The following is a 23289-nucleotide window of genomic DNA, read 5'->3' as shown; positions in this document are numbered from 1 at the left end:
ACTCGCCTCCCTCCATTGAACCCATGTCCTTAAGGTTCTTCCAGCTCCCAACAGGGCCACAGGCTGAGAACTGAGACTTTAATACTTTGGGACATTTAAGGACAAACCGAGAGCAATAACCCAAGGTATCCGTTCAACAAATAGCAGCTTCTCTCCTGTGCTTGTTGCCAAAGCACAGAAGGGACTGTGAGGCTTGCCTGCTCGTCACAGAGGCAAACAGATACGGGCAATGGTCCCTGTGGAGTGGAAAGACCGCTTCTGTCCCTCTTGTTGGAGGCTCTCTGAATAGAGACCCAAGGCGGGGAAATAATGAGCCACAGAGATGTCAGGGGAAGAGCATGCCAGACCCGGAGCAGCAACAGTGAGGTACAAGATGAAGATGGACTCAAGGGGGCTAAGGAGAGGGTCAGTGTGGCTGGTGCAGGTGGCCCAAGGTTCGTGGAGCAGGCATTAAAGTTAGTGAAGGAGCCATGGGCTCTGGGATCCTACCTAAATATGATAGAAACCTACTGGGGGACTTGAGCCAGGAACCTGTATTTCTTGATTTCGATTTTTTTAAGTTTTAGTGTGGTGTGTGTGTGTAAGTATATGCCATTGATTTCAAATTTTAAAGTTTTAGTGTGTGTGTGTGTGTGTGTGTGTGTGTGTGTGTGTATGCTGTGTGTATCTGAGGAGGCCAGAAGAGGGTCTTATAGCCCCTCCTGCTGGAGTTACAGGTGGTTGTAACTGATCAATGTGTGTGTTGGGGGATGAAGTCTGGGTGCTTTGGAGGAGCGGTGAGTGTTCTTAACTTTGGAGCCAGCTCTCCAGTCCCCAGCTTTAGACTTTTGGAGTCACTCGCTAACTACCATATGCACTGATGAGAAGGCTGTAGCTGGTGAAGAGACCTGGCAGGTGAACCTAATGCAGCTTGGACCAGAGGGAATGCTGGGTATAGCCAAAGGGAGCATAGTAAGAGATTCTGAAGTTATGTGCCCATCCCACCAGGGATGAAGATATTCTAAAAAGACAGCTGGGTCCTTCCTTTTGGACATAAGACTGCTAAACAGTGATCTCCAAGAAACTGTAACCGCTCCGGAAATCTCATGCTAGTGCAGGCAGAGAAGGAACTCATCTCTGGGAAAGAGGTCTCACAGAGTTCTGACCGCTTCTCAGACTACTTCGCAGCAGGGCCTGGAGCTGAGGCAATGTGGGCAGTAGCGGGCAGGCCTGCACCAGACAGGGCTGCTCAGCTACGTACACCCTTAGCTTTCTGTCTAAACCTCATGTCAGGACCCAGAAAATGGTCACTTCTTTCCCATGTGGCCATATTGAGTAAGTCTCCCCTTCTGCTTTTCACTATTGCTTGCCTGTCTAATTGGCTTACTGAGGATAGGTGGCTACACCTAGCTTGAGAGGGTTGCCAGGGCACAGGCCCTGACCACAGCAATACTGACGACAGTCACAGCAGGCAGGAATTGGTGGTAGATTCAAAGTGTTTATCGGGCATCTTTAGAAATAAAGCCAATAGAACGTCTGGTTAACTGCTAAGCGTTGCTTTTGCAGTACTGGGGATAGGATCAGAACAAGGGCCTTGGGCACAGTAGACATGCCCGTGACACTGAGCCATACTCCCAGACACTAAGCGGTTAATAAAACGCACCCACCCTTTACTGCAAGGTAGGCGGGCACCGTGACAAATGCTGGCTATTGGTTTTGCGCTCCACACCACCACTTTGTCTGCTGTGCCCATCACAGTTAAACTCGGGAGGGAAAAAGCCGTAGTAAGCCCGAGGTCTCACAGTGGTAAAGGGAGGAACCAACCTGTCCCTAGAGGCACCTCCTTCCACTCCTTCCTGTTCCCTTAGCTCTATGCCTAACCTCTGCATCCCTAGCTCCCACCAGCTGTCACAGCGTTTGCAGAGCTGGGCGTGGGCAAACATGCCTCCTTCTCCAACACACTGACTGTCTGACAGGTTCCTTTTCCAAGATGAAAACCTCTTGGGGTTGGGACTTTATCTCGAAACTTATGTTTATCTTGGCATTCAGAGCTCTATGGCTCAGGAACGCCTGCAACCGGCCTGTGCGGCTGACCCCAGGGACTCCCCAGCCGCTCTGCTGCTGCTGCCTCTCTGGGAAGCCTTCCATTTAATCAGCAGCTGAGCCAAGGAGAGAGATGAGCCATCGTGGCTGCTCCTGAATCCCACCCCCTCCGCCGCCTTTGCACAGCTGTTTTGTCCTGTTTGATTTTGTAACCATGGGGTACAGGAGACAATAGAAAAATATCTGGAATATTATGAAACCAAACAAGAGGCGAGCGGCAGGAACACGAGGGAAGAAGCAGCTGATTTTTGTACTGACGACATTAAAAAAAAAAAGCGGATCATTCACACGGAATAACACCCTGGATGCTGTGAGAGACAGCCCTGTGCTATACACAATGGCGCTTGCCCATGCCTCCTGCCGCAGCAACCTGAGAAGAGGCGGCCAACCAAGGTGTGAGGAGAGCGTTTGGCTATGACTTCTGATGTCTGCTGAGACATGAGCTGATTCCAACTGCCAGAAAAATCCCACCTAGGGCCTGTACTGGGAAGAAGGGCAGGGGCACTAGGGGCTTCCCAGTGCTCCTCTTCAGGTTTTTGTGTACGTGCATGCGCACGCATGCGTGTGTTTTGACTGTTTTATGTTTTGCAAGGCCAGGAATCAAGTCCAGACACTCCATACACGCTGAGAGATAACCCCAGTCAGTCCTTGGATGTTTTACATCAAGTTGTCAGCATCTGATTTTTCCTAAGTATGCAAGCTCGGGTCCTTGTGGGTGCATCCTCCCTTCCTCACCGTCCCCCACCCCGATGGGCAGAGGGAGAGTCTGATTTTGTCACCAAGATTTAGACCAGTGTCTATGAAAGTTGACTATATAGTCACTAGAGGGCTTGTGACCTCTAGTGGCATGCTGACCTACTCCTGGCTTCGGGGATTCTAATACATAAGAGTTGGAGGAAGAACTGAGCATTCCCACAACCTCACAGATTTTTGCCAATGCTGGAGCCTAGGGTGGCCCCCTTTGAGAGTCATTAGCTCCAAGGAGTTTTGTTCTCCACCATTACAAAGGCTCCAACACCTGTGGAACAGGCGACACTGAGATCAGGTCACTGTGGTCAACAGCTGGCGGCACATCTGTGACGAGGAGCCTGGTTCTGGCATAGGCGGGTTTGTATTGTCTTGTAATGCAGATCCATGTCGTCTTCCTTAGGGGGTAAGATTTGCTTCTGAGATTAACAAGCACGTGAGCCCACCTGTAGGCACCAGATTTGAGGGATCTGAGTGGCATTGTTGGCATTAAAGCTGCTGATCTGGGGACGACACTTTGAGAACCCCTGTGTCCTGTTATTCTACCTAAGGGTCCTTTATTTCCTTGTGGGAGTTTGTTCATTTAAAACAAACCTGGCACGGACAATCTGATGCTAGAGTAGCCTGCTCACTGTTTACTGTTATTTCATTACGCCTTGTGTGCATGTCTTAAACATTTACCCTCTTATAGAAGGCGGCGATGATGTGCGTTTCCGAGTGCCTTCCCACGTGTTCCCGGTTGAGGCTGTAGCGCTCTCACAGCTGACCCGGATTAGAGATGGTAAGCAACCCGCCTCCCGGGACTGTGGATGTCCATGCTCATTAGGGTATTGACTCACATCCAAGGAATGGCCTTGCCCCAGTGTCCTGCCACCTCATCAGATTTTCCATGAACCCAGTGTTGGTCTTCAGGAGAGGCAGGGTGAGGGAAGGTGTGGTTTTGAGCCATAGCCTGTGGGCGACCCTGCCAGGGGCTAACCCGCTCTGCTGCAGACAGTGGGATCCTGAGCTCTTGGGGGTCTTCTTGCTTCTACTTAAGCAGCAAAGGTGGAGTGGGACCAGAGAGTCCGACTGTACCTACCCAGGAGGCCCACTGTGCAGACCCTTGTGGTGCCTTCACAGACAATACTAGGTTGACAAATCAAAACTTCCAGAAGCTCTGGCAAGCCAAAGGTGTTACAAATGCTTGCCAAACTGTTCCCTCTCTGCAAAGCCTTGGGCCATGCCAACTAAAATTTCAGGGCTCCATCAGTTGTCTGTCTTTGCTCCTTTACCGTTTACCTGCCCACACTCGGCTCCAGTTTGGGACTGAATGCCCTATAATGTCCATGTGATAAAGGCTTGGTCCCAGCTTGACACTCCTGGGAGGTGGCAGAACCTTTGAGAAATGTGGAGTGCTTTAGATCATTCGGAGTATGCCTTTCAAGGGATGTGAGACCCTGGTTTCCTTCTGCTTGAATGCTTAAGCACTCCTGTATTTGCTCTCCCCACATCTCCCAGCCATGCACTTTTTTGCTACATACAGTGAGGGAACGTCACCATGATATTCTAGCTTCCCAACTGGGCCAATTAAACATCAATGGAAACTTCTAAATTCATAAGTAAAAACATCTTTTCTCTGGTGCTGGAGAGATGGCTCAGCAGACAGGTGCACTTGCTGCTCATACAGAGGATGTGGGTTTGGTTCCCAGTACCCACACCATCTCACAACCATCTGTAATTCCAGTTTCAGCGGATCTAATGCTTTCTTGCTTTTGCAGGTACCCCCCCCCCACACACACACATACACAGACAGGCAAAACACATTATGCTATTGCGGGTGTTTGTAATAGCAATGGAAAGCTAACATGCTCACTAATCATCACAGAAGTACATTTTCTCTCTACTGTAAGTCCCACAAGAATGGGAGCCTTTAGCTGTTTCATGCATTGGCATTCCCAGGGCTAGAGTGGTACCTGGCAGGCACCCAAACTATGAATGCGAAGAAGCAGAATGTCTACAAGGACAAGGATCCATCTGAAAAATGATTCATGTTATGAAGGCATAGAAAGGAATCAAACACAGGGGGAAATAGTAATATAGTAGTGGCCAACTTAACAAAGTAAGAAATGAATGGGCACAGCATTAACAGGATGGACTAAGAATTAAGCCCCCAGGCATCACAGTGAGTTAGTCCATCCCAGCTTTGTCTCCCATGAGTGGGGTCATTTTACATGAAACGTGTATCTTTTGGTGTCTCGGTTTCCCCATGTGCTAACAACACAAAGCCTTAGTTGAAAAGATTACTGGGGACAAGTGTGGTAGTTTGAATAGGAATGGGCCCTCATGCTTATATATTTGAGTGTTTGGTCATCAGGGAGTGACACTGTTTCTGAAGGATTGGGAGGTGTGGCTTGTTGGAGTAAGTGTGGCCTCATTGGAGGAAGTATGCCACGGGGGGGGGGGGGGGGGGGGGGGGGGGGGGGGGGGGGGGGGGGGGGGGGGGGGGGGGGGGGGGGGCTTTAGGGTTTCAAGAGCTGGTATTAGGCCCAGTTCTCTCCCTTGACCTGGGGATCAGAATGTGGCTCTCAGCTACTGTTCCAGCACCGTGAGTGCCGCCATTGATGAAAAAGGACTAAATCTCCGAATCGCTAAGCAAGCCTCTAATTAAATGTTTCCTTTTTATAAGAGCTGCCTTGGTCATGGTGTCTCTTCATGGCAATAGAACAGGGACTAAGAAAGCTAGGGAGACAGCTCTGCTGGAGCAAAGTTCTTCAGCCTCCCAAGGACAACTTAAAGTGGACTGGGCTCTTCTCACCATTCATGTAATATGGTGAACTGTTGATGCTTCTCACGGTTTGGATCTCTGAAATGCTGCTTTAGAAGCTTGATCACGAGCCTGTGATGCTATTGGGAGGTGGTGGAACCTTTGCAGGATGGAAGTTGGGGATTATAACCCGAGGGGATATTGGGAACAGGGCCTGGTCCTCTCTTTGCTTTCTCACTGTACAATAAACAGCTTTTCTCCAGCACGTGTTCCCCACCATGATGCCCTGCCTCACCACAGGCCCAAAATCAATGACTCTGCCAACCACAGACTCAAGCCTTTGAAATTATGAGTTATGCAACTTTTCATCTCTCAATTTTTTTTTAAAAAAAAATTGTTTCAGACAAAATCCTGCTGTATAGCTCAGGCTGGCCTAGAACCTAGACTGACCTAGAGTTTAAGACCCTGAATGCTAGAATTATGGGTGTGTACCACCACAACTGACTGCTTCTCTTCCCTTGTAATTTACTTTTTCAGGTGTAAGACAGGTGAAAGATAATCCCTACAGGAGACACTGGGTGTGTAAAGAACAAGCATTAAAGGGACCTCTCTTCAATATTGAGGGAAAGAACCATAGAGAATGACTCTGGAGCCATGGAATCAGCATTGGGTCCATGTTTGACATCTAAGGAACCACCATGCTTCTTTATCTGCCAAGCATTGTGGAAGGACCACTGTTCGCCACCGGGTACAACTCTAGGCCTGTGCCAGTCCCTGGATGGCAAAGCAGAATTAGTTCCTTCACATCTATCACCCCACAGTTTGTTAGTCTAGAAATGCAAAATCTTTTCCTTTGTTTTGTTACTTTAAACAAGGTATTGTTCATTTATTGAGCAGCTCAGAAGCCCAAGTCCTAAGTACCTCTCTGAGTTACTCATCACTGAGTCCTCCAATAAATGTCATGTACACATCAAATTTCTCCTTCTTTTCCTTGTGTCACCTGAGATACTTAAGGTGGTGGAAGAGAGGGAGTTGGCTTTACCGCCTCCTAGGGGCAAGGCCACTTTGTCTCCTCCTCTAAACTCACATGAGTCCTCCACCTCTTGGGGGAGGGGAGTCACCTGCCAAAGTTTTCAGGGTCTGTAGATCTCAATGCCTGAAAACCAGAGAATCTTAGGGAGATTCCAACTTCCTCATTTCTAAACATGGGAGCTAAGAGCTGCCAAACAGAACCCCAATCTCAGTGTCTCCACACTCTTCTCACTCCTGAAACACCCAGCATTTCGGGGACCGCAGCTGCCAGTTCCTTGGATGACCTTAGGATGACCAATGAAGCAAGATTGCCAGGGAGGTTTGTAAGGGCAAAACCCTCAAAATACCACTTGTCACTTCCAATCTCATTCCACTGGACAGAAGGCTATTGTTGGTTCTTTCCAGGAAGACTGAGAAACTTAATCTCCCCAGGGGGACGATCCTGTGTCTATCCGCTAACAATATTTACCATGATACCCTGGACCATGTGTCAGGTCCTAATTATGTATCATTTCACTCTTAACCAACCATGGCTCAACGTTTCCCTAGTTATGGCCAATCCCTTCCCTAACCATGGCTCAGCTCTTTCTTAACCATGACATATAGTCCTGCTTGTGATAATGTTTTGATCACAACCACCCATACCAATCCCACTAATGACACTTGAACTGAACTCCTAAAGACTGGGCCAAGGATTTGTGTCTGCTCAACAGAAATTTCCTTAGCCCAACAGTTCTTAACCTGCGGGTCCAATGACCCTGACACAGGGTTGCGTATCAGATATCCTGCAAACCAGATAATTACATTACAATTCATAACAGCAGCAAAATTACAGTTTTGAAGTAGCAACGAAATAATTCTATGGTTGGGGGTCACCACACCGTGAGGAGGTCTATTAAAGGGTGGCAGATTTAGGAAGGTTGAGAACCACTGCCTTGGCTGAATCATCTTTGTCCCCTCCCCCTAAAGTAATCTGATTTCTTACATCATATATATGAAAACATGGAGGTTAAAAATTCACTGCCGACTTTCAATTTCATAAGAGGGGGTTGAGGGTTCTTCAATTTATAAACTCACAGTGCCCAAGGGAGCTTGATAAACTGTCTATATATGATGCAAGCTATAAACATTCTATCCTCAAGTTGCAGCTCTGAGACTCGAAGGCCACCCGAAGCTGAGCCTGTGGGCAGTCCCCAGCACCACAAGATCCTTGGTGGCTGACCTCAACTCTTTCTTCCAAGAGTCCAGTGGCTGAGCAGCTGCAGAGAAAATAAACTCATGCCTTGACCAAAGTGGCGGTTTTATTGGCAGATGCAGTGTGGACTGCCCACAGTCCAAAAATACCTGTGAGCCTCGTGGTCGCTCTAGTTGAGCCCTATTTTCTGATGCCACACAACACAGCTTGACAAACAAAAAGAAAACTTCAAAATAGTAAAAAGATTCTTCTTCATCCTGGGCATCACTTCATGCTGTGCCCTTCCTCTCTTTGCCCTGGCTCTCCTCTCCTCTGCCTTCCAACCTGTGAATGTGCCACCTTTCCCCCTCCTGACACTGTCTGCACCTCAGCTAGAGTCCCATTCCTCCTTCCAGAGAGGAAGAACTCCCCTCTACCTGGGAATTGTTCTCCAAGTGAAGTTGTCTTTGAAAAAAACAAAATTCTACAGAATCAAATTTACAATTTCTCTCTTTGTTGGTTCACCTAAAAAATCAAACAGACATAAACTCCGTCATGGCCAACTAAAGACAACACAGAGCTTAATGTATTAACCATTTCTCGGTGTACAGTTCAGTGGCAATAAATTAATTCATTAATTGTTCACCCATTACTGCCATCCTGATCTTGTTTTTGTCGCTTTGATAAAACTCCCTCGCCAATTGAAGAAAGGGTTTGTTTGGCTTATAGTTCCATAAATCATCATTGTGAGGAATCCAAGACAAGAACTTGAAGCAACTCACCATGTGGGCAGTCAAGAACAGAGGCAATAAAGGTGTGGGCGCCTCAAGTACTTAGCTCAATAGCTCAATTCTTATCTTTCAGGACCAAACAGCCCACAGTGGGCTGGGTCTTCCTACATCAATTAACCCAATAAATCCCTTGGGGAAATACCTACAGGCCAATCCAATAAAAACCACTACTGGTGAACTCCCAGTGACTCTACAGTGGGTCAAGCTGTCAATTAAAACTAACCATCTTTTAAAACTGGAACTTGAGGCCATCAAGCAATAACTCGCAGTATGTTTTTCTAACTGGCTTGTTTTTCTCAGTACGGTGTCCCAAAGGCTCATTCATGATGTAGTGTGTCAAACTTTACTTCTGTTTTAAAGCTGGCCTATTCTCCCACCATATGTGCATAGCATGCTTCATTCATTCATGGAGCACACTTGGGCGTGCTTCCATCTTTGGCTCTCTAGACTTACAGGTAGTTGTGAGCCATCTGACACAGGTGATGAGACCCAAGCTTAGGTCCTCTGCATCTGCTCTTAACCTCTGAGCCATCTCTCCAGCCCTACTTTCTGATTCTTGAAAACCACCAAACCAATGGATCTGTTTAGTTATCCCCTTTATCACCATAAGAACCCTGAGGGGGTTGGAGTGATAACTTTGTGGTTAAGAAGAGCATTAGCTGTTCTTCCAGAGGATCCACACTAAATTCCCAGCACCCGCGTGGTAGCTCACAACTGTTTGTAATTCCAGTTCTAGGGGATCCAATGCCCTCTTCTGCTCTGCAGGATCCTGAGTTCATGGGAGACACATAAGCTCCCACAACTACACACACATACACACATACACACACACAGACACATAAACAAAAGATAAATAAGGACCCTCAGAATTAATGTTTCCATTGTATAGATGAGATTACACCTGGATATGGAAGGTAAGTCTCAAAGGATGATTCAAATCAAGATGGGACCCCAGGACTCACTGAAGAATCAGGGTCAGACCACCACAGGACCGAGCTTTGCTTGTCTCTTCTTCCAATGAAGGCCCTTCAGGAGGAGTTGCCTTCTCTATGGAGAGGATGGGGCCCTCAAGATGGAGCCCTGCAGATGGCAAAGGGATCATGAGGAAGCTCTTGTGGAAGTCCCCTCTGCCTCTCAGCCTTGAATTTCCTCGGCTTCCTCCAACTAGCACCAAAGGCTTTGCTCTCACAGAGCCCCTAGGGGCACTCCTTGGACTCCATGCCTCTCTTGCACACACAACACCCCACTGTATGCTCTGTTTATGTGGCTTCCCACAAGCTACAAGAGCTGTCTCACAACATAGAATTATCACATGGTCTCATTTCCCATTGATACCACTGCTTCCCCAGTCCACTAGTGAAGGACTTTCTTGCTTGATTCTAACAGATATAACAAGGGTCATGACTTAAGTAGGAAAAGTTTACTAATACGATGAAGGATGATACTTCCTTCCAAGCTAACCATAAAGTGTTCCAAGAGGAATGGTAACATAGAGGGAACTGAGGAGCCCCTCTGAAAACGGTCACACCAAGGCCATGCTGAGAATGAAAAGGCAATAAGCTTTGGACTAACACCACACTCCCAGTATCTTGTGTCTGACCAGAAAGCATATGTCTTGGGGTCCTCTCACAGCTGGTCTGAACACAGTGGCCCAGAGGCACTCACCCACAACCCTTGAGAACCACTCAGTGAGCTACTATACAGCTCCGACAGCCTAGGCTCAGTGAGCCACAGAACAGCTCCTACAGCCCAGGCTCAGTGAGCTACTGTACAGCCCTATACCCAAGGCTCAGTGAGCTACCATACGTCTCCTACACCCGAGGCTCAGTGAGCTACTGTACAGCCCCTACAGCCGAGGCTCAAGGATCCTTTTGAAAGATGGGGAGGAAAGACAAGGGAGTTGGATGCAAGTTGTGTCTCCAAAGAGTGTCAGAAACTACATCCATGCCGTCACCAACATGACTGCCCAGACATGAACTGAACAAGGATAACAACAATAGACATGCTAAAGTGGACAGGAAAGCCCGGGAGGCCCAGCCTTACACGGGAAAGACCACAAAGCCCAGCCTTATACAAAGAAGTACAGGCAGCTAAGGGGTGCTGACAGCTGGAGAGATGGTCCTTCCCAGGGAAGAGCACACCAATTGGTTAGCCAATACCAATGGTTATCCAGGAAAGCACACATATAAGTAACACCATACAGAATGAACAGCTTGTATTTACGTCTTTAGGAAGACACTTACTCATATAGGCATACAACAACAATTAATGAAGAGAGGCCATGAAAAGCAGGGGCATGTGAGAGGATTTTGAGGGATAAAAGAAAAGATGGAAATTATGTAATTATATTATAATCTCAAAAATGAAACACACACTCACACTCACACAATAACTCACACTCACACACTCACTCACACACATACACACATACACACACCCATACTCATATGAACACTCACACTCTCTCACACTCATTCACACACTCACACACATACATAGACACACTCACATATACTCACACACATACACACACACTTACTCACACTCAACTCACACACACATGCATAGTGACACACACACTCACATGCACTCACACATACACACACACACACACACGTACACATCTTTAAGGCAACGGTGCTGCTGCTCTACAGTCAATGTCCAAGCCTGTGCTTCAGGTCCCCAGTTGGACATCCTGTGTGCTGAGCTTCTCTGGCTTCTTCAGCCCTCCTGCTTTATAATCCCAAAGGCAGTTATCCACAGCCACATGTTTTGTTGGTCTCTATATAGTTCTAAACTAAGTGCTAGCTCCACATCTCCAAAGGGCTGATAGAATTCCATCCCGTGCAAACCATACATCTGTATTCTTGCCATTTCCTAATACAGTCTAGTGACTATGTAATCTGAACAGAGACCCTGGCAGGAAAAGCGAGACATGTTGAACTTGGTCCCCTGGGGCAAGTGGTTTCAGTTAAGGACGCCCAGCCATATACCAAACAGAGCGTTTCTACTGCAGTGTAGCTTCCAAGCAGACAGGTCTCCTCAGGAGGCTCTTACGAGACAAGCTGAGGACTGGAAGAACTCACAGACACAGTCAAAGCTGAGTCACACTATCAGACACTAGAAGCAGACACTGCCTCCTCCAAGCTGCACACTTGTACCAGATGCATACATATGTGTGCATGTGTCTATATGCATATATTCACTTATGTTTTATCCAATGAGCATTATCCTAGGGCATGCTGACAACAGCCATACCAGGAGGGTCGCCCACACTCTCCTTTGTTCTAAATGGTCTTTCAGAAGACACTCCCAGCATCCAGACACATGCTAATCCGCATTTTAAATATGCTCTACCAACATCTAAAGATAACTGTGTTAAGTGATGAACTGGTGTAGTAAAGTATATACTTTCTAGCTTTCAGAGAAACCCTCCCCCCGATTTTAAAAATGAGTTCTTTGAGAATTTTGTAGAATGTATTTGGTCATAGTTGCCCCTTTCCTAACTTTTCCCAGATAACCCCCCCCTTCCCTACCTACCCAGCTGGTAACCTACGTCTTAAAACCATATCAAGACAGTTGATGTTGCTCAACTCTTGGATGTGTGGCCTTCCATCAAGAAATCCAAGCTGGGATTGCAAGGCACATGCCCTAATACAGATAGAATACCACACTCATAACTGGGATTGTGAGACACATGCCCTAATACCAATAGAATGCTACTAACTCTTGCAAATGGATGTTGGGACCAGTAAAACTGGTAAACAGAGGGATCTGGCAGAGGCTAGAGGCTGTGCCCTGTGACAATGAATATATATTTAAACATCAAGCTATTACTTCTGCTCAGAATAGATTCAAGTCTATTGTGACAGATTTGAGGAAGAGTCCAAAGGTGAGGAAGAGTCCCAAACTGTGGTACATGCACCTGACCAAGACGAAATGGATGACATCCATCTAAACTGGGTCATTCAAAGGGATGATCCCCCTAGGAGACAATTCCTTAAGACTATACACAGATATTCCTCCACCTGTGACGGAGTTACATCCAACTAAACCAGTTAGCAGCCTTTCTACTTATCTGGCTACTTCTTGTGATTCTGTCACACACACACACACACACACACACACACACACACACTCACACACAGAAATTAATTAATTAGAGTCTGAGGCTGGTCTGTGACTGTGGCCCCAGTTTTCAAATGTTTATCAAATTACCTCATTTTAAAAACAATTGGTAACATGCTCAAGTGAATCATGGCACATCAAAAGAAGCACTTATTAATAATAAAAGGCCATGTCCCTATGTCCAACTCCCTTGTAAAAGTTAAAAGCCACCAGAGTATGAGAAAGATGCATGCTGGTAGATAGGAGGCATAAAACTCATCTCTTGGGTGACCAGCTACCACATTAAGGATGACATCAACCTGTCCCTGCTATGAAAAGATGAGTCTCATTAGGAAGTGAGATGTGAATGCCAGAGAGGTCACATGGGATATCAGGTGCTATGTGGCTCAGTGTCAAATGAACAGCCCTATAGACTAAATTAAGACCCTTAGAATCACAGGGTGGAGTACTGATCCTCAATATGAATATATTCTGTAACAGGTCTTTGAGAAGCAGAATTAAATAAGGTTAAATGAAGCCATAAAGGTGGGTCCTAATCCAGTATGCCTGATGTCCTTACAAGAATAAGAAAGAACAGAGGCACACAGAAGTAAGAAAATGGTAAGAAGGTAGCCATCTTCAGGGCATGGAGCATCCTCATCAGAGACCAGACACCTGAAGACCGCAGGACCTGGACCAGTGGCTTCCAGGGCTGCGAAGCACAAGTTTTTCTCAAGGTCTGAGATACACAGTCCTTACAGCATTTTGTGATGGAAAAAAAAAATGTCATGAGTAAAGTGTTTAAAGTGGTATGGAAGTATTGAGTCGATAAGAGAAAAACACTTGATTAGAATTAGCTACTTGTCTTCCACAGGGGGAGCTATGCACAATCAGTTCATACCAGAAGGGTATTTCACTATTCACAGTTAAACAAACAGTAGCTATCAACCATGTGAAAAGACGCACGTGCATCAGTGAGTACTATTCAGACACGAAGCTGATTCTTTCACCTGTGTTCATTCCTTCCCTGTGATAAAGTAACCATTCAACAGGGTACAGAGGAAGTTCTCAAGTTCCCCGGGAGGTGCTGAAGGACACACGGCTTGGAGATCCGGGCTCAGCACGCTCAGCACACAGGCTTCTGTGGGATCAGGAGGTATAGAGCAAGGGCTGGATGAGGAACTGATGCCTCCTGTGCCCAGACAAGGAGACAACCACAGCAGAGGCACACTCGAGAAGGAGCTATGGCGGTCCTCAAGGGCCCAGTAAATGCCGGAAGGAGCAACAGTGCGGGTCACACACCTCCCTTTTGCTTTACATCATCCACAGCCCCTGGGCAGGGCTCAGGTACCCCACAAGCAAAACAAGACTAACATTATCTTCGCCCAGAGATTCCACCATGGAACCAGTCCTTAGGGGCAAAGTGCAGACATCCATTTTCTGATTTTTGATATCTTGTTCTCTGATTGAATACTGATTAAGTAAAAAAAATAAAATAACCATAAACTTCAATGTGTAAAATGAAGGTTGGCTATCATACCAGATTTTAAAGGGCCTTATTAAATCATCTAATCAAGGTAGTCACCATAGGTCTTAAGAAACTTAAGTTACCCAGTTCAGTCATGTAGAGCCAAGGCAGAGGCCAAGGTCACCCATTACTGAGACTCCATGGTAGCGGGCGGCTAACATCTGGATTTTACATTAGATATGTTCATTCTTTTTGACTCCCCATCAGTGTTTCTGTAACTTGAAGCGCCTGAACATATGAGATTCATAATTTTCTCTGGGTAATACAATATTTGGGACCTCCCCATGTGTGATGGCAGATGACGCTGGAGAACCACAGATACTCCCTCTATTTGATAAGTACTCTGCCTACACCTAAAGAAAGGCTTATTTTTATTTTGTTTGGTTTGCTTTTGATTTTTCGAGACAGCGTTTCTCTTTGTAGCATTGGAGCCTGACTGGAACTCGCTCTGTAGACCGGGCTGGCCTCAAACTCACAGAGATCCACCTGCCTCTGCCTCCCGAGTGCTGGAATTAAAATGGGCTTTGTTTTGGTTTTTGAGACAGGGTTTATCTGTGTAACTCTTGCTGTCCTGAAACTTGCTCTGTAGACCAGGCTGGTCTCAAACTCAGGGATCCTCTTGCCTCTGCCTCCCAAGTGCTGGGATTAAAAGAGTGCATCACCACCGCCTGGCAGAAGGAAGGTTTCTACATGAAACCTTAAGAACTGAAGGGCATCCCCATTGTCTCAGTGGGGATGTTCTATCAGGACCCGGGTCTGAAAAAGCATGGGATAAAACCGGACTCGCTGAACATAGCGAACAATGAGGACTACTGAGAACTCAAGAACAATGGCAATGGGTTTTTGATCCTACTGCACGTACTGGCTTTGTGGGAGCCTAGGCAGTTTGGATGCTCACCTTACTAGACCTGGATGGAGGTGGGTGGTCCTTGGACTTCCCACAGGGCAGGGAACCCTGATTGCTCTTTGGGCTGACGAGGGAGGGGGACTTGACCGGGGGAGGGGGAGGGAAATGGGAGGCGGTGGCAGGGAGGAGGCAGAAATCTTTAATAAATAATTAATAATAATAATAATAAAAACCAAAACAAAACAAGAACTGAAGGGCAGTGCAGGTTTCACTGAACACAGGAGAGGAAGGAAACCTGCAGGTGAGGGACAGGTGAGGAAGAAAAGGAAGAAAGCCTGTGTTCTCCAGCACTGCATGCATGTCTCAGTACTGTTGAGACTAGAAAGCCAATGGTCGGGGTGGGCTAGATGCTTAGAGACCATCACGTCTCTGCTCCAGATACCTCAGAGCAGCCTGGCTGCTCCTGCCCTTGGTTCGACTTGTTATACACTCTTAACCCTTTATCTAGATGCCTTCTGGCATGGGCAACCTCAAAACTTACCTGCAAAAAGAATAGAATACAGCCAAGGAATCAGTTTACACGAAGAGAGGCAACAGAAAAGACAAAGCTCGTGTGGGAACACAGGGGGTGACTCCTGCAGACTAGAGGCCCCACGACACATCATCAACCGTGAACTTACCAACAGTGTCACACGGCTCATCTTTGTGAACGCAGAAATCTGTCCTGGGGGGATAAAAAAAGGTACAGTTAGATGTACGTGGTACCCTGCAGGAATAGGACAGGAAGATACCACACTAATATTGGCTAGTGTTCCTGAAATGTTGGTGCTTTTATTTGGACAATTAGCAATATCTGTCAACAGTAAACCATCCATGACAGTTCTAAATGGTAAACCCAGTTACCACACAGAAGAGCCCCATCGTAGATTGCAGGGGGGGGTATTTGTGAGGTTGCATGCATGTGCCATAGTACACATGTAAAGTTCTGTGGTGGTTTGAATGAAAATGGCCCACATAAGTTCATGGGAAGTCACACTATTACGAGATGTGGCCTTGTTGGGGTGGGTGTGGCCTTGTTGGAGGAAGTGTGTCATTGGGAGCAGGCTTTGAGGTTTCAGAAGCTCAAGCCAGGCCCAGTGCTGTTCTCTCTTCCTCTACTGACTCAGATGTGGAACCCTCAGCTACCTCTCTACTATGGTATTTACCTGTATGCTGCCATGCTTCTGGCTATGACAAAAAGCAGACTAGACCTCTGAAACTGTAAGCCAGCCCCCGATTAAATGTCTTCCTTTATAAGAGTTGCCATGGGCGTGGTATCTCTTCACAGTAATAGTCACCCTAACTAAGACAAAGTATGAAGGAGTCAGTTCTTTTCCTCTGCCAGGTGGGTTGTGGAACGGAAATGCAGGGCACCAGGCTTGGCGGTAAATACCCTTATCCACTGAGCCACCTCACCAGCCCAGGACGTCCCCTTTACAGCTAACTTCTCCACACTTAGTTATTAGAAATGAATTGTACAGAGAAACAAATTACGTTGTATAGACTTTATCATATAGAAATGGTACCTTTTATTTTTTAAGATTTATTTACTTTTGTGTGCACGAGTGTTTTGTACGTATGTATGTGCACCATTTGTCTACCTGGTGCCCTTGGAGAATCAGAAGAGGACATTGGATCCCCTGGGGCTGGAGTTATAGATGGCTGTGAGCCACCATGGGGATTTTGGGAACCAAACCCAGCGCTCTTAACTGTGGAGTCATCTCTCCAGTCCCATGATGCTATTATTTTTTAAATTAGACATATTCATAAAATTCAAATTCCTGTAAATGCAAACTGATTAAGTTAAGGGGGGGGAGTCTTCTCTCTGTAAGTATTAATCATTGGCAAAGCAACAAAAAAAATGTCAGAGGTCAGGCACAATCAAACTATAAAGAAAAAAAAGAAAGTTATTCCTTCAAGAGTTTGAAACAAAATTAAGAGGTGTTTTTGATCAGAGACAATTAATTACCAGTCAACTGTAGAGGCATCTCAAAGTCACTCAGTAAGGGCCATTAACTGTATCTACAGGAAGGCGACAAAAAGCCATTTCTAAGAATCTTTTTTAAAACTCACAGAGAACTCCCAGGTGTGCAGTTGAGGGTGAGTGGGAAAATAAAGGTACAAAGCCTGCCTCAGCCCTGGGTTCATGCTCACTCCTCTTGATGAAATGAAGGGCTGGGCCTTGTGTTTCCACCAACAAACATCCCCAAGCTCCCCTCCACAAATTCCCACAGTTAGCAGGCAACCGCAGAGTGCTGGTGGGGCCAGCAGCTGGCTAGGAGAAAGAGATAAAGAAAGAGAGATAGCCCTAGAGCAGCCATGATTCATTTACCTTTAAATATATAAATAAGCCGGGTGGTGGTGACGCACGCCTTTAATCCCAGCACTTGGGAGGCAGAGGCAGGCGGATCTCTGTGAGTTCGAGACCAGCCTGGTCTACAAGAGCTAGTTCCAGGACAGGCTCCAAAAACCACAGAGAAACCCTGTCTCGAATATATATATATATATATCCCCAAACTGTCCTGATGCTAAGCACAGGTACGACGGAAGCTGGCAGCCGTGGCCCCAGCTGACCTTCCCTGGCTAAGGCAGCCACAGTTCCATTCTCGTGTCCACGAATCCCCCTTCTCACTTTCACCTTAGTCTCGTCTAAGTGACTAAGTGACACTGGGAACGGTGTCCCTCTCCTTCCGTCTCATTCATTACCATCTCTGCATGTATAAGCCCACTCTACTCCCCGGTGTGGTGTGTGTTAAAGGAGCAAACCCTGCACGTATGTATCCCTCAGCCTACTGCTGCAAGGCACGGATCCTGGAGATCCAACCAGTTCACGCGTACCCATAGTACGATTCTGTTTAACAATGTTGATGCCCAGATGCCCAGGTGTAGGTTGACAACTGAGCATCTTGGGACACTGGGCATCCTGCAGGGGAAATGACAGGGCAGGTGGCATGCACAAATGGGAGCAAAAGCCTAGAAGGTGTGGCCAGAAACAAAGTGGGGAGATAACTCCAAGTGAGTTGTATCTGTCACTCAATGGGTTTTGCCTCTGAAAATTTCTAAGTTTTTCATAAAAAATATGTATACTTTAGGTTATCGATTTTGGGTCGATTTATTTTAACATTATCCTTTATCAATTGACAGAGAAATTTGTACATATTTACACAATACAAATATTAGGTTGGAAGTATACATTGTGAAATGATAAATCTAGCTCATAGAAATGCAGAATGGGCAGGGGGAAATGGACTGTGGGGTGCTGAAGATTGGGACCAGCAGAGGTATCCCAGCATGACCCTCAGCCAGGCCTGCATGCTTGCTTAGGTGTCTCTCCGATGTTCTTTACAGAAACACCGAGCTGGGCTTGGGGAGAAACACTGTGTGCCTGTCTTCCTAGGTCAAGCACAGAACCAAAGGTATAGCTACTAGGGCTGGAGCCCCCGTCTTCTGTGTGGCCTTGGTTGGCCTCCAGCCACAGTGCACATGGTGGCTGTCTACAGCCTAGACACACACAGCTGCAGAAAAGCTGACTGCCTCTGCTAGCCATGACATCATGTTCACATCCTCTGCAGCAGCCAGCATCCAGGAGAACGGCTCCCAGGCTTAGCCACAGGCCAAAACAGAGAAAGAAAAGAAAAATCCTCACACTGGCCATATGTGAGCCCAGAACACAGGGATGCTGTCCCGTGAACAATGGCTGGTCTGTGGGATTTCCTAGGAGACAGAAAGGATACCTTTCTAGAGCAGACAACTGCCTGCATCCCATGTCCCTGCAGAACACCAGAGTGCTATGATCTCAAGCTCAGGAACCACAGTCCCAGTTTGAAGTTATCCACCAGGCTCCTCAGCCAGCTCCTCTTCCACCCACCCCAGTGCTGCCGCTGGAGTCAACATTTGCATTGACATCCTCTGGGGATATGGTTGAGCGGTGATTCATTCACTGAGCAGTTACACAGAAGCAGGAACAATGCCTTCAACAACCCTGAGGTATCATCGTGAAATAGAAAAAGAAAATGTACCCTTAGGTGTGTGAGTTTGTGTGTGTGTATGAGTGTGTGTGAGAGTGTGTATGAGTGTGTGTGAGAGTGTGCATGAGTGTGTGAGTGTGTGTATGAGTGTGTGTATGAGTGTGTGTATATGTGAGTGTGTGTGAGTGTGTGTATGAGTGTGTGTGTGTGTGTGCATATGTGTGTGCATGTGCACCCATGGTGGGATCAGGCCAGAAGATCATGGTTGGATTTTTGTTAATTTCTCTCCACCTCAGTCTTTTGAGACAGGGTCTCTCACTGAAACTGAACCTCACCAACTGGATTACAGAAGCAAGCCAGCAAGCCCTTATCTCTGCCTCTCAGTGCTGGGATTACAAACCAGCAAGCCACCATCTCTGCCCCTCAGTGTTGAGATTACAAATGTCCAGCAAGGAGCCCAGTCCTTTCACGTGAATTTCAGAGTATCAAACTCAGGTCCTGATGCTTGTGTGACAAGCACTTTCCAGGCTAAGTCATCTTCCCAGCCCTATGGTTGGTTTCGTTGTTAAGACAGGATGTCACATAGTCTAACCTGGCCTCACATTCACTGTGTAGGCACAGGGGGCCTTAAACAGCTGATTCTGCTGTCTCTACCATCCAAGTGCTGGGATAACGGACATGCTTTACCTTACTTAGTATATACTGGCTGGTTTTGTGTGTCAACTTGACACAAGGTAGAGTCATCAGAGAAGAAGTAGCTTCAGTGAAGAAATGCTTCCCTGAGATGAGACCCAGCTGCAAGGCATTTTCTCATTTACTGATAAATGGGGGAGGGCCTGGCCCATGGTGGGTGGTGTCATCCCTGGGCCGCTGGTCCTGGATTCTACAAGAAAGCAGGCTCAGCAAGCCAAGGGATACAAGCTTGTAAGCAGCACCCCTCCATGGCCTCTGCGTCAGTTCCTGCCTCCAGGATCCTGCCTGGTTTGAGTTCCTCTCCTGACTGCCTTCAGTGAGGACCAGCAGTGATGAAGTATAAGCCAAATGAACCCTTTCCTTCCCAAGTTGCTTTTTGGTCATGGTGTTTTGTTGCAGAAACAGAAGCCCTAACTAAGACACTTGGCTATTTGTGGTTTTTATAAAAATACCTAACCCAGAGTTTTGCTAACTCTGATTTTGATGACATTTATTTTCTCTGGGGGAAAAGAAAATGCTTTTCATTTCCAAAACAAGACCACTTCCAAGCGCTTTCTCTCCCCTCTCTGGTGCTCTCCTGTACCTTGGCAGCAATAGATGCACTGTATACTTCCAAGCGCTTTCTCTCCCCTCTCTGGTGCTCTCCCGTACCTTGGCAGTAACAGATGCCCTGCATCCTTGAAACCGATGAGCAAATCTGAAACAGCCTCACCTCAGAACACCACTAGGAAGACGGGCAGGTTATAGACGAGTTAACTAGCTTCTCGTGAAAGGAAACAGTGGAAAGGGCAAAAGGCATTTTAAAATATGGTGTCAGGAGGAAATCCCCTAAATTAATAATATTTTTAGTAAACACCAGAATTCCCAAGTTTTATAGTGTTTATAAAAACCACTTTCAAAGTAGGGGCACTGGAAATTTAGTTGCATATTTCAATCCCGGAATTGTGTAAAACAAGTTTCTCTCTAGGAAGGATTTTTAGATCTAATTTAATTAGACCTAATTAATTTCATGTAGGAAACAAATCATAATAATTTATGGTTATGCATAAACATGGCTCCACTAAACTCCTGCTCACTTACCAAGCAGAATTCACTCTCAAAACATCTGTCCTCCCCATCCCCAGAACCCTTGAGTGTTCTATAGAAAGTCCCATAGTTGCCAAATGCCATTCCTAAGGGAGTGACGGCAGTCTCTGGCTAGGGAAGAGGGGTGCCCAGCACTTCTAAGGAAGGAGCACCAGGAGGTGCCAGCACTCACTGGTTGGCAAGTCCAGACCTGCAGCAGGCCTGCCAGCTCATGGACCTATCATAACCACAGAATTATTTAAAAGAAGACAGTGCCCAAAACATCCCTAGAGACGTTTAATCGAATCCCACGTAAGTAGCAAATGTTCTCACAGGAACCACACGCTTACAGACTGCCTCTCAACACAAGGGACTAGAAGTTGATGGCCATTCTCGAAAAGGGGGTCAGACATCAGTCTGCAGGCTGGTAATGACAAGGTATATGTTCTCTCCTTTTTTCTCCCTCTCCATCTTTCTCTCTCCCTCTCTCTTTCTGTGTGTGTATATGTGTGTCTGTATAAGTACGCATGTGTGTTTGTGTATGACTGCATGTGTATGCTAGAATTGTGTCCCCAAGACAGAAATGGCTAAGTGCCTATTAATGTGACTTTATTTTGAAAGAGGGTCACTGCAGGCGTAATTCATTTAAGAAGTGGTCACAAACTGGGTGGTGGTGCACACTTTTAATCCCAGCACTTGGGAGGCGGAGGCAGGAGGATCTCTGATCTGTTAGACCAACCTGACCTACAGAGTTCAAATGTCTCGAAAAATAAAAATAATAGAAGGAGGAGAAGAAGAAGGAGTCCTCTTACAGGGACAATCTGACACAGGACAATCGGGACATAGAAACATGGAGAGAAGGCCATGTGACAGTAGAAGGGAACTCGAGTGCGGTGCCCACAAGGTCTGTCACGGGTGGCAATAGCCACCAGAAGTGAGGAAATAAGGAATGATACTCCCCTTGAGGATCTGGCGAGAATGGAACCTTGTCAATGCCCAGATTTCGAGCATGTAGGCTCCAGAACATGAGGAGATAAACTTCATCATTTACGGTCACCTGCTTCTGATCAGTGGCTCTGGAGTCACTAGGAAATTAGGGTGATGTGGTTGCTTGAGGCTTCAGAGGCTGCCCTGGGTTTCTGCTGTGCACTTCTGGGCCCCAGTCCTGTAGCCAGGAAAGAACCTTTACCCATGTTTCAATCAGAGTCTCTATGTGACATCCATGGGCATCTAAGAGATTGAGTTTTCTGGGGGGTGGCCACAGTTCTGTGCATGGCGTGTCTTACAAGGCTGTGTAGGTCGCCCATGGACCCACCTAGGGTTCCTCCCACAGCATCCACTCTCCTCCCCAACAGGTTGCCCAAGTCGGTCAGCAGCAGCTGCAAATGCTCTCTTGCTAGCATGCTACGAAGGGAAGGTGGGGGAGTAAGGGAGAAGAACATGCATTTATAGACCATTCTACGTCTCCAGTGACGTAGAATTTGAGTATTCTTCTAATACCGCCAGCAGGGCTAATGACAGCTAACACCCTGGGTTAGGCACTGCTTATAGACAATAGCTCATTATTTGTTCAGCCCTCAGAGGCTGAACCTACAACAACCCCCATTTGACTGCTGAGAACCCCAAAGCCCAAGCAAGTGGGCACAAGCTTGACCTCCAAGTCTGTCTTGCTAACATGCTCTCCAAAGGGTACTGCCTTTTTACTCTTGCTTGCCAGAGAAAAGCTGGCTCCGGGTTTACCTGGTCACAAACACAGCAGCATCCACAAGAGGCGCGTCATCCTTCCCTCCTGGTACCTGGTTATTGCCGAGGTACCGCGCACCCCCATACTCCTCATTCTGCCAGTGACAGAAGCTCTCCAAGGACCGCTCACCATGGTGCCCGATGGATAACTTGGCCTAAGAGGAACAGAAGAGGGTAGTGAGAGACGGTGACATCCAGGGAGCCAGAGTTGCCACCCAGACTCTATTGTGATGGGAGATGCTCTTGAAAAATAAAATTCAATGACTCTCTCTGCCCTGAGATAAACACCTAGAACCAAAGGATACCCAGGAGGTCCCAAGACCACCAAGGACTTTATCTACAAGTTCAATAATGACTCATGAAAGCAAAGCAATCTACTTCTCAGAAACATAACAGTCTACAAAACCAAAAGCACTCCCCTCGATGCCTGCCGCCTGCTTTGCTTTGTTGTAGCCAGCACTGGCGTGAAGGGAGACACTCAGCTGAAACAGCAAAGACAAGGCTATGCTGAGTTCCACCGTGGCAGGAGCACCAGGTAGAAAGTCATGCTTCTGAGACTACCCACAGCTTTGCTCATGTGAGAAAGCCATATGCCAGACCTTCCAGGAACAGAGGAAGTGTGTGAGCCCATGGCTCAGGGTTCCCTCGGGATCCTAAGCAGCATGCGTACGCCCATGGTTCTAGTCCCAAGACTCGCTTCTCTCACAATGGCACTATCTTCAAAGCG

At 46.9% G+C, this 23289-nt stretch overlaps 1 protein-coding gene across 1 annotated transcript in view; it reads right to left on the bottom strand.

The window, feature by feature from the left end:
- Positions 1-23289, bottom strand: part of Adamts17 (ADAM metallopeptidase with thrombospondin type 1 motif 17) — a 295911-nt gene that overhangs the window by 202305 nt on the left and 70317 nt on the right. Inside the window, exons 6-7 of the mRNA XM_050149201.1 lie at positions 22560-22717; positions 15735-15778 (exon numbers count right to left, since the gene is read on the bottom strand). Coding sequence (XP_050005158.1) covers positions 15735-15778; positions 22560-22717 — 202 coding nt within the window. The remainder of the gene's footprint in view (positions 1-15734; positions 15779-22559; positions 22718-23289) is intronic.

Source organism: Alexandromys fortis, unplaced genomic scaffold, assembly GCF_014885135.2.
Source record: "Alexandromys fortis isolate MF-2015 unplaced genomic scaffold, M_Fortis_MF-2015_v1.1 scaffold_67, whole genome shotgun sequence".
NCBI classification, from domain to species: Eukaryota; Metazoa; Chordata; class Mammalia; order Rodentia; family Cricetidae; genus Alexandromys; species Alexandromys fortis.
This window is presented reverse-complemented; position numbering and strand designations above follow the sequence as displayed.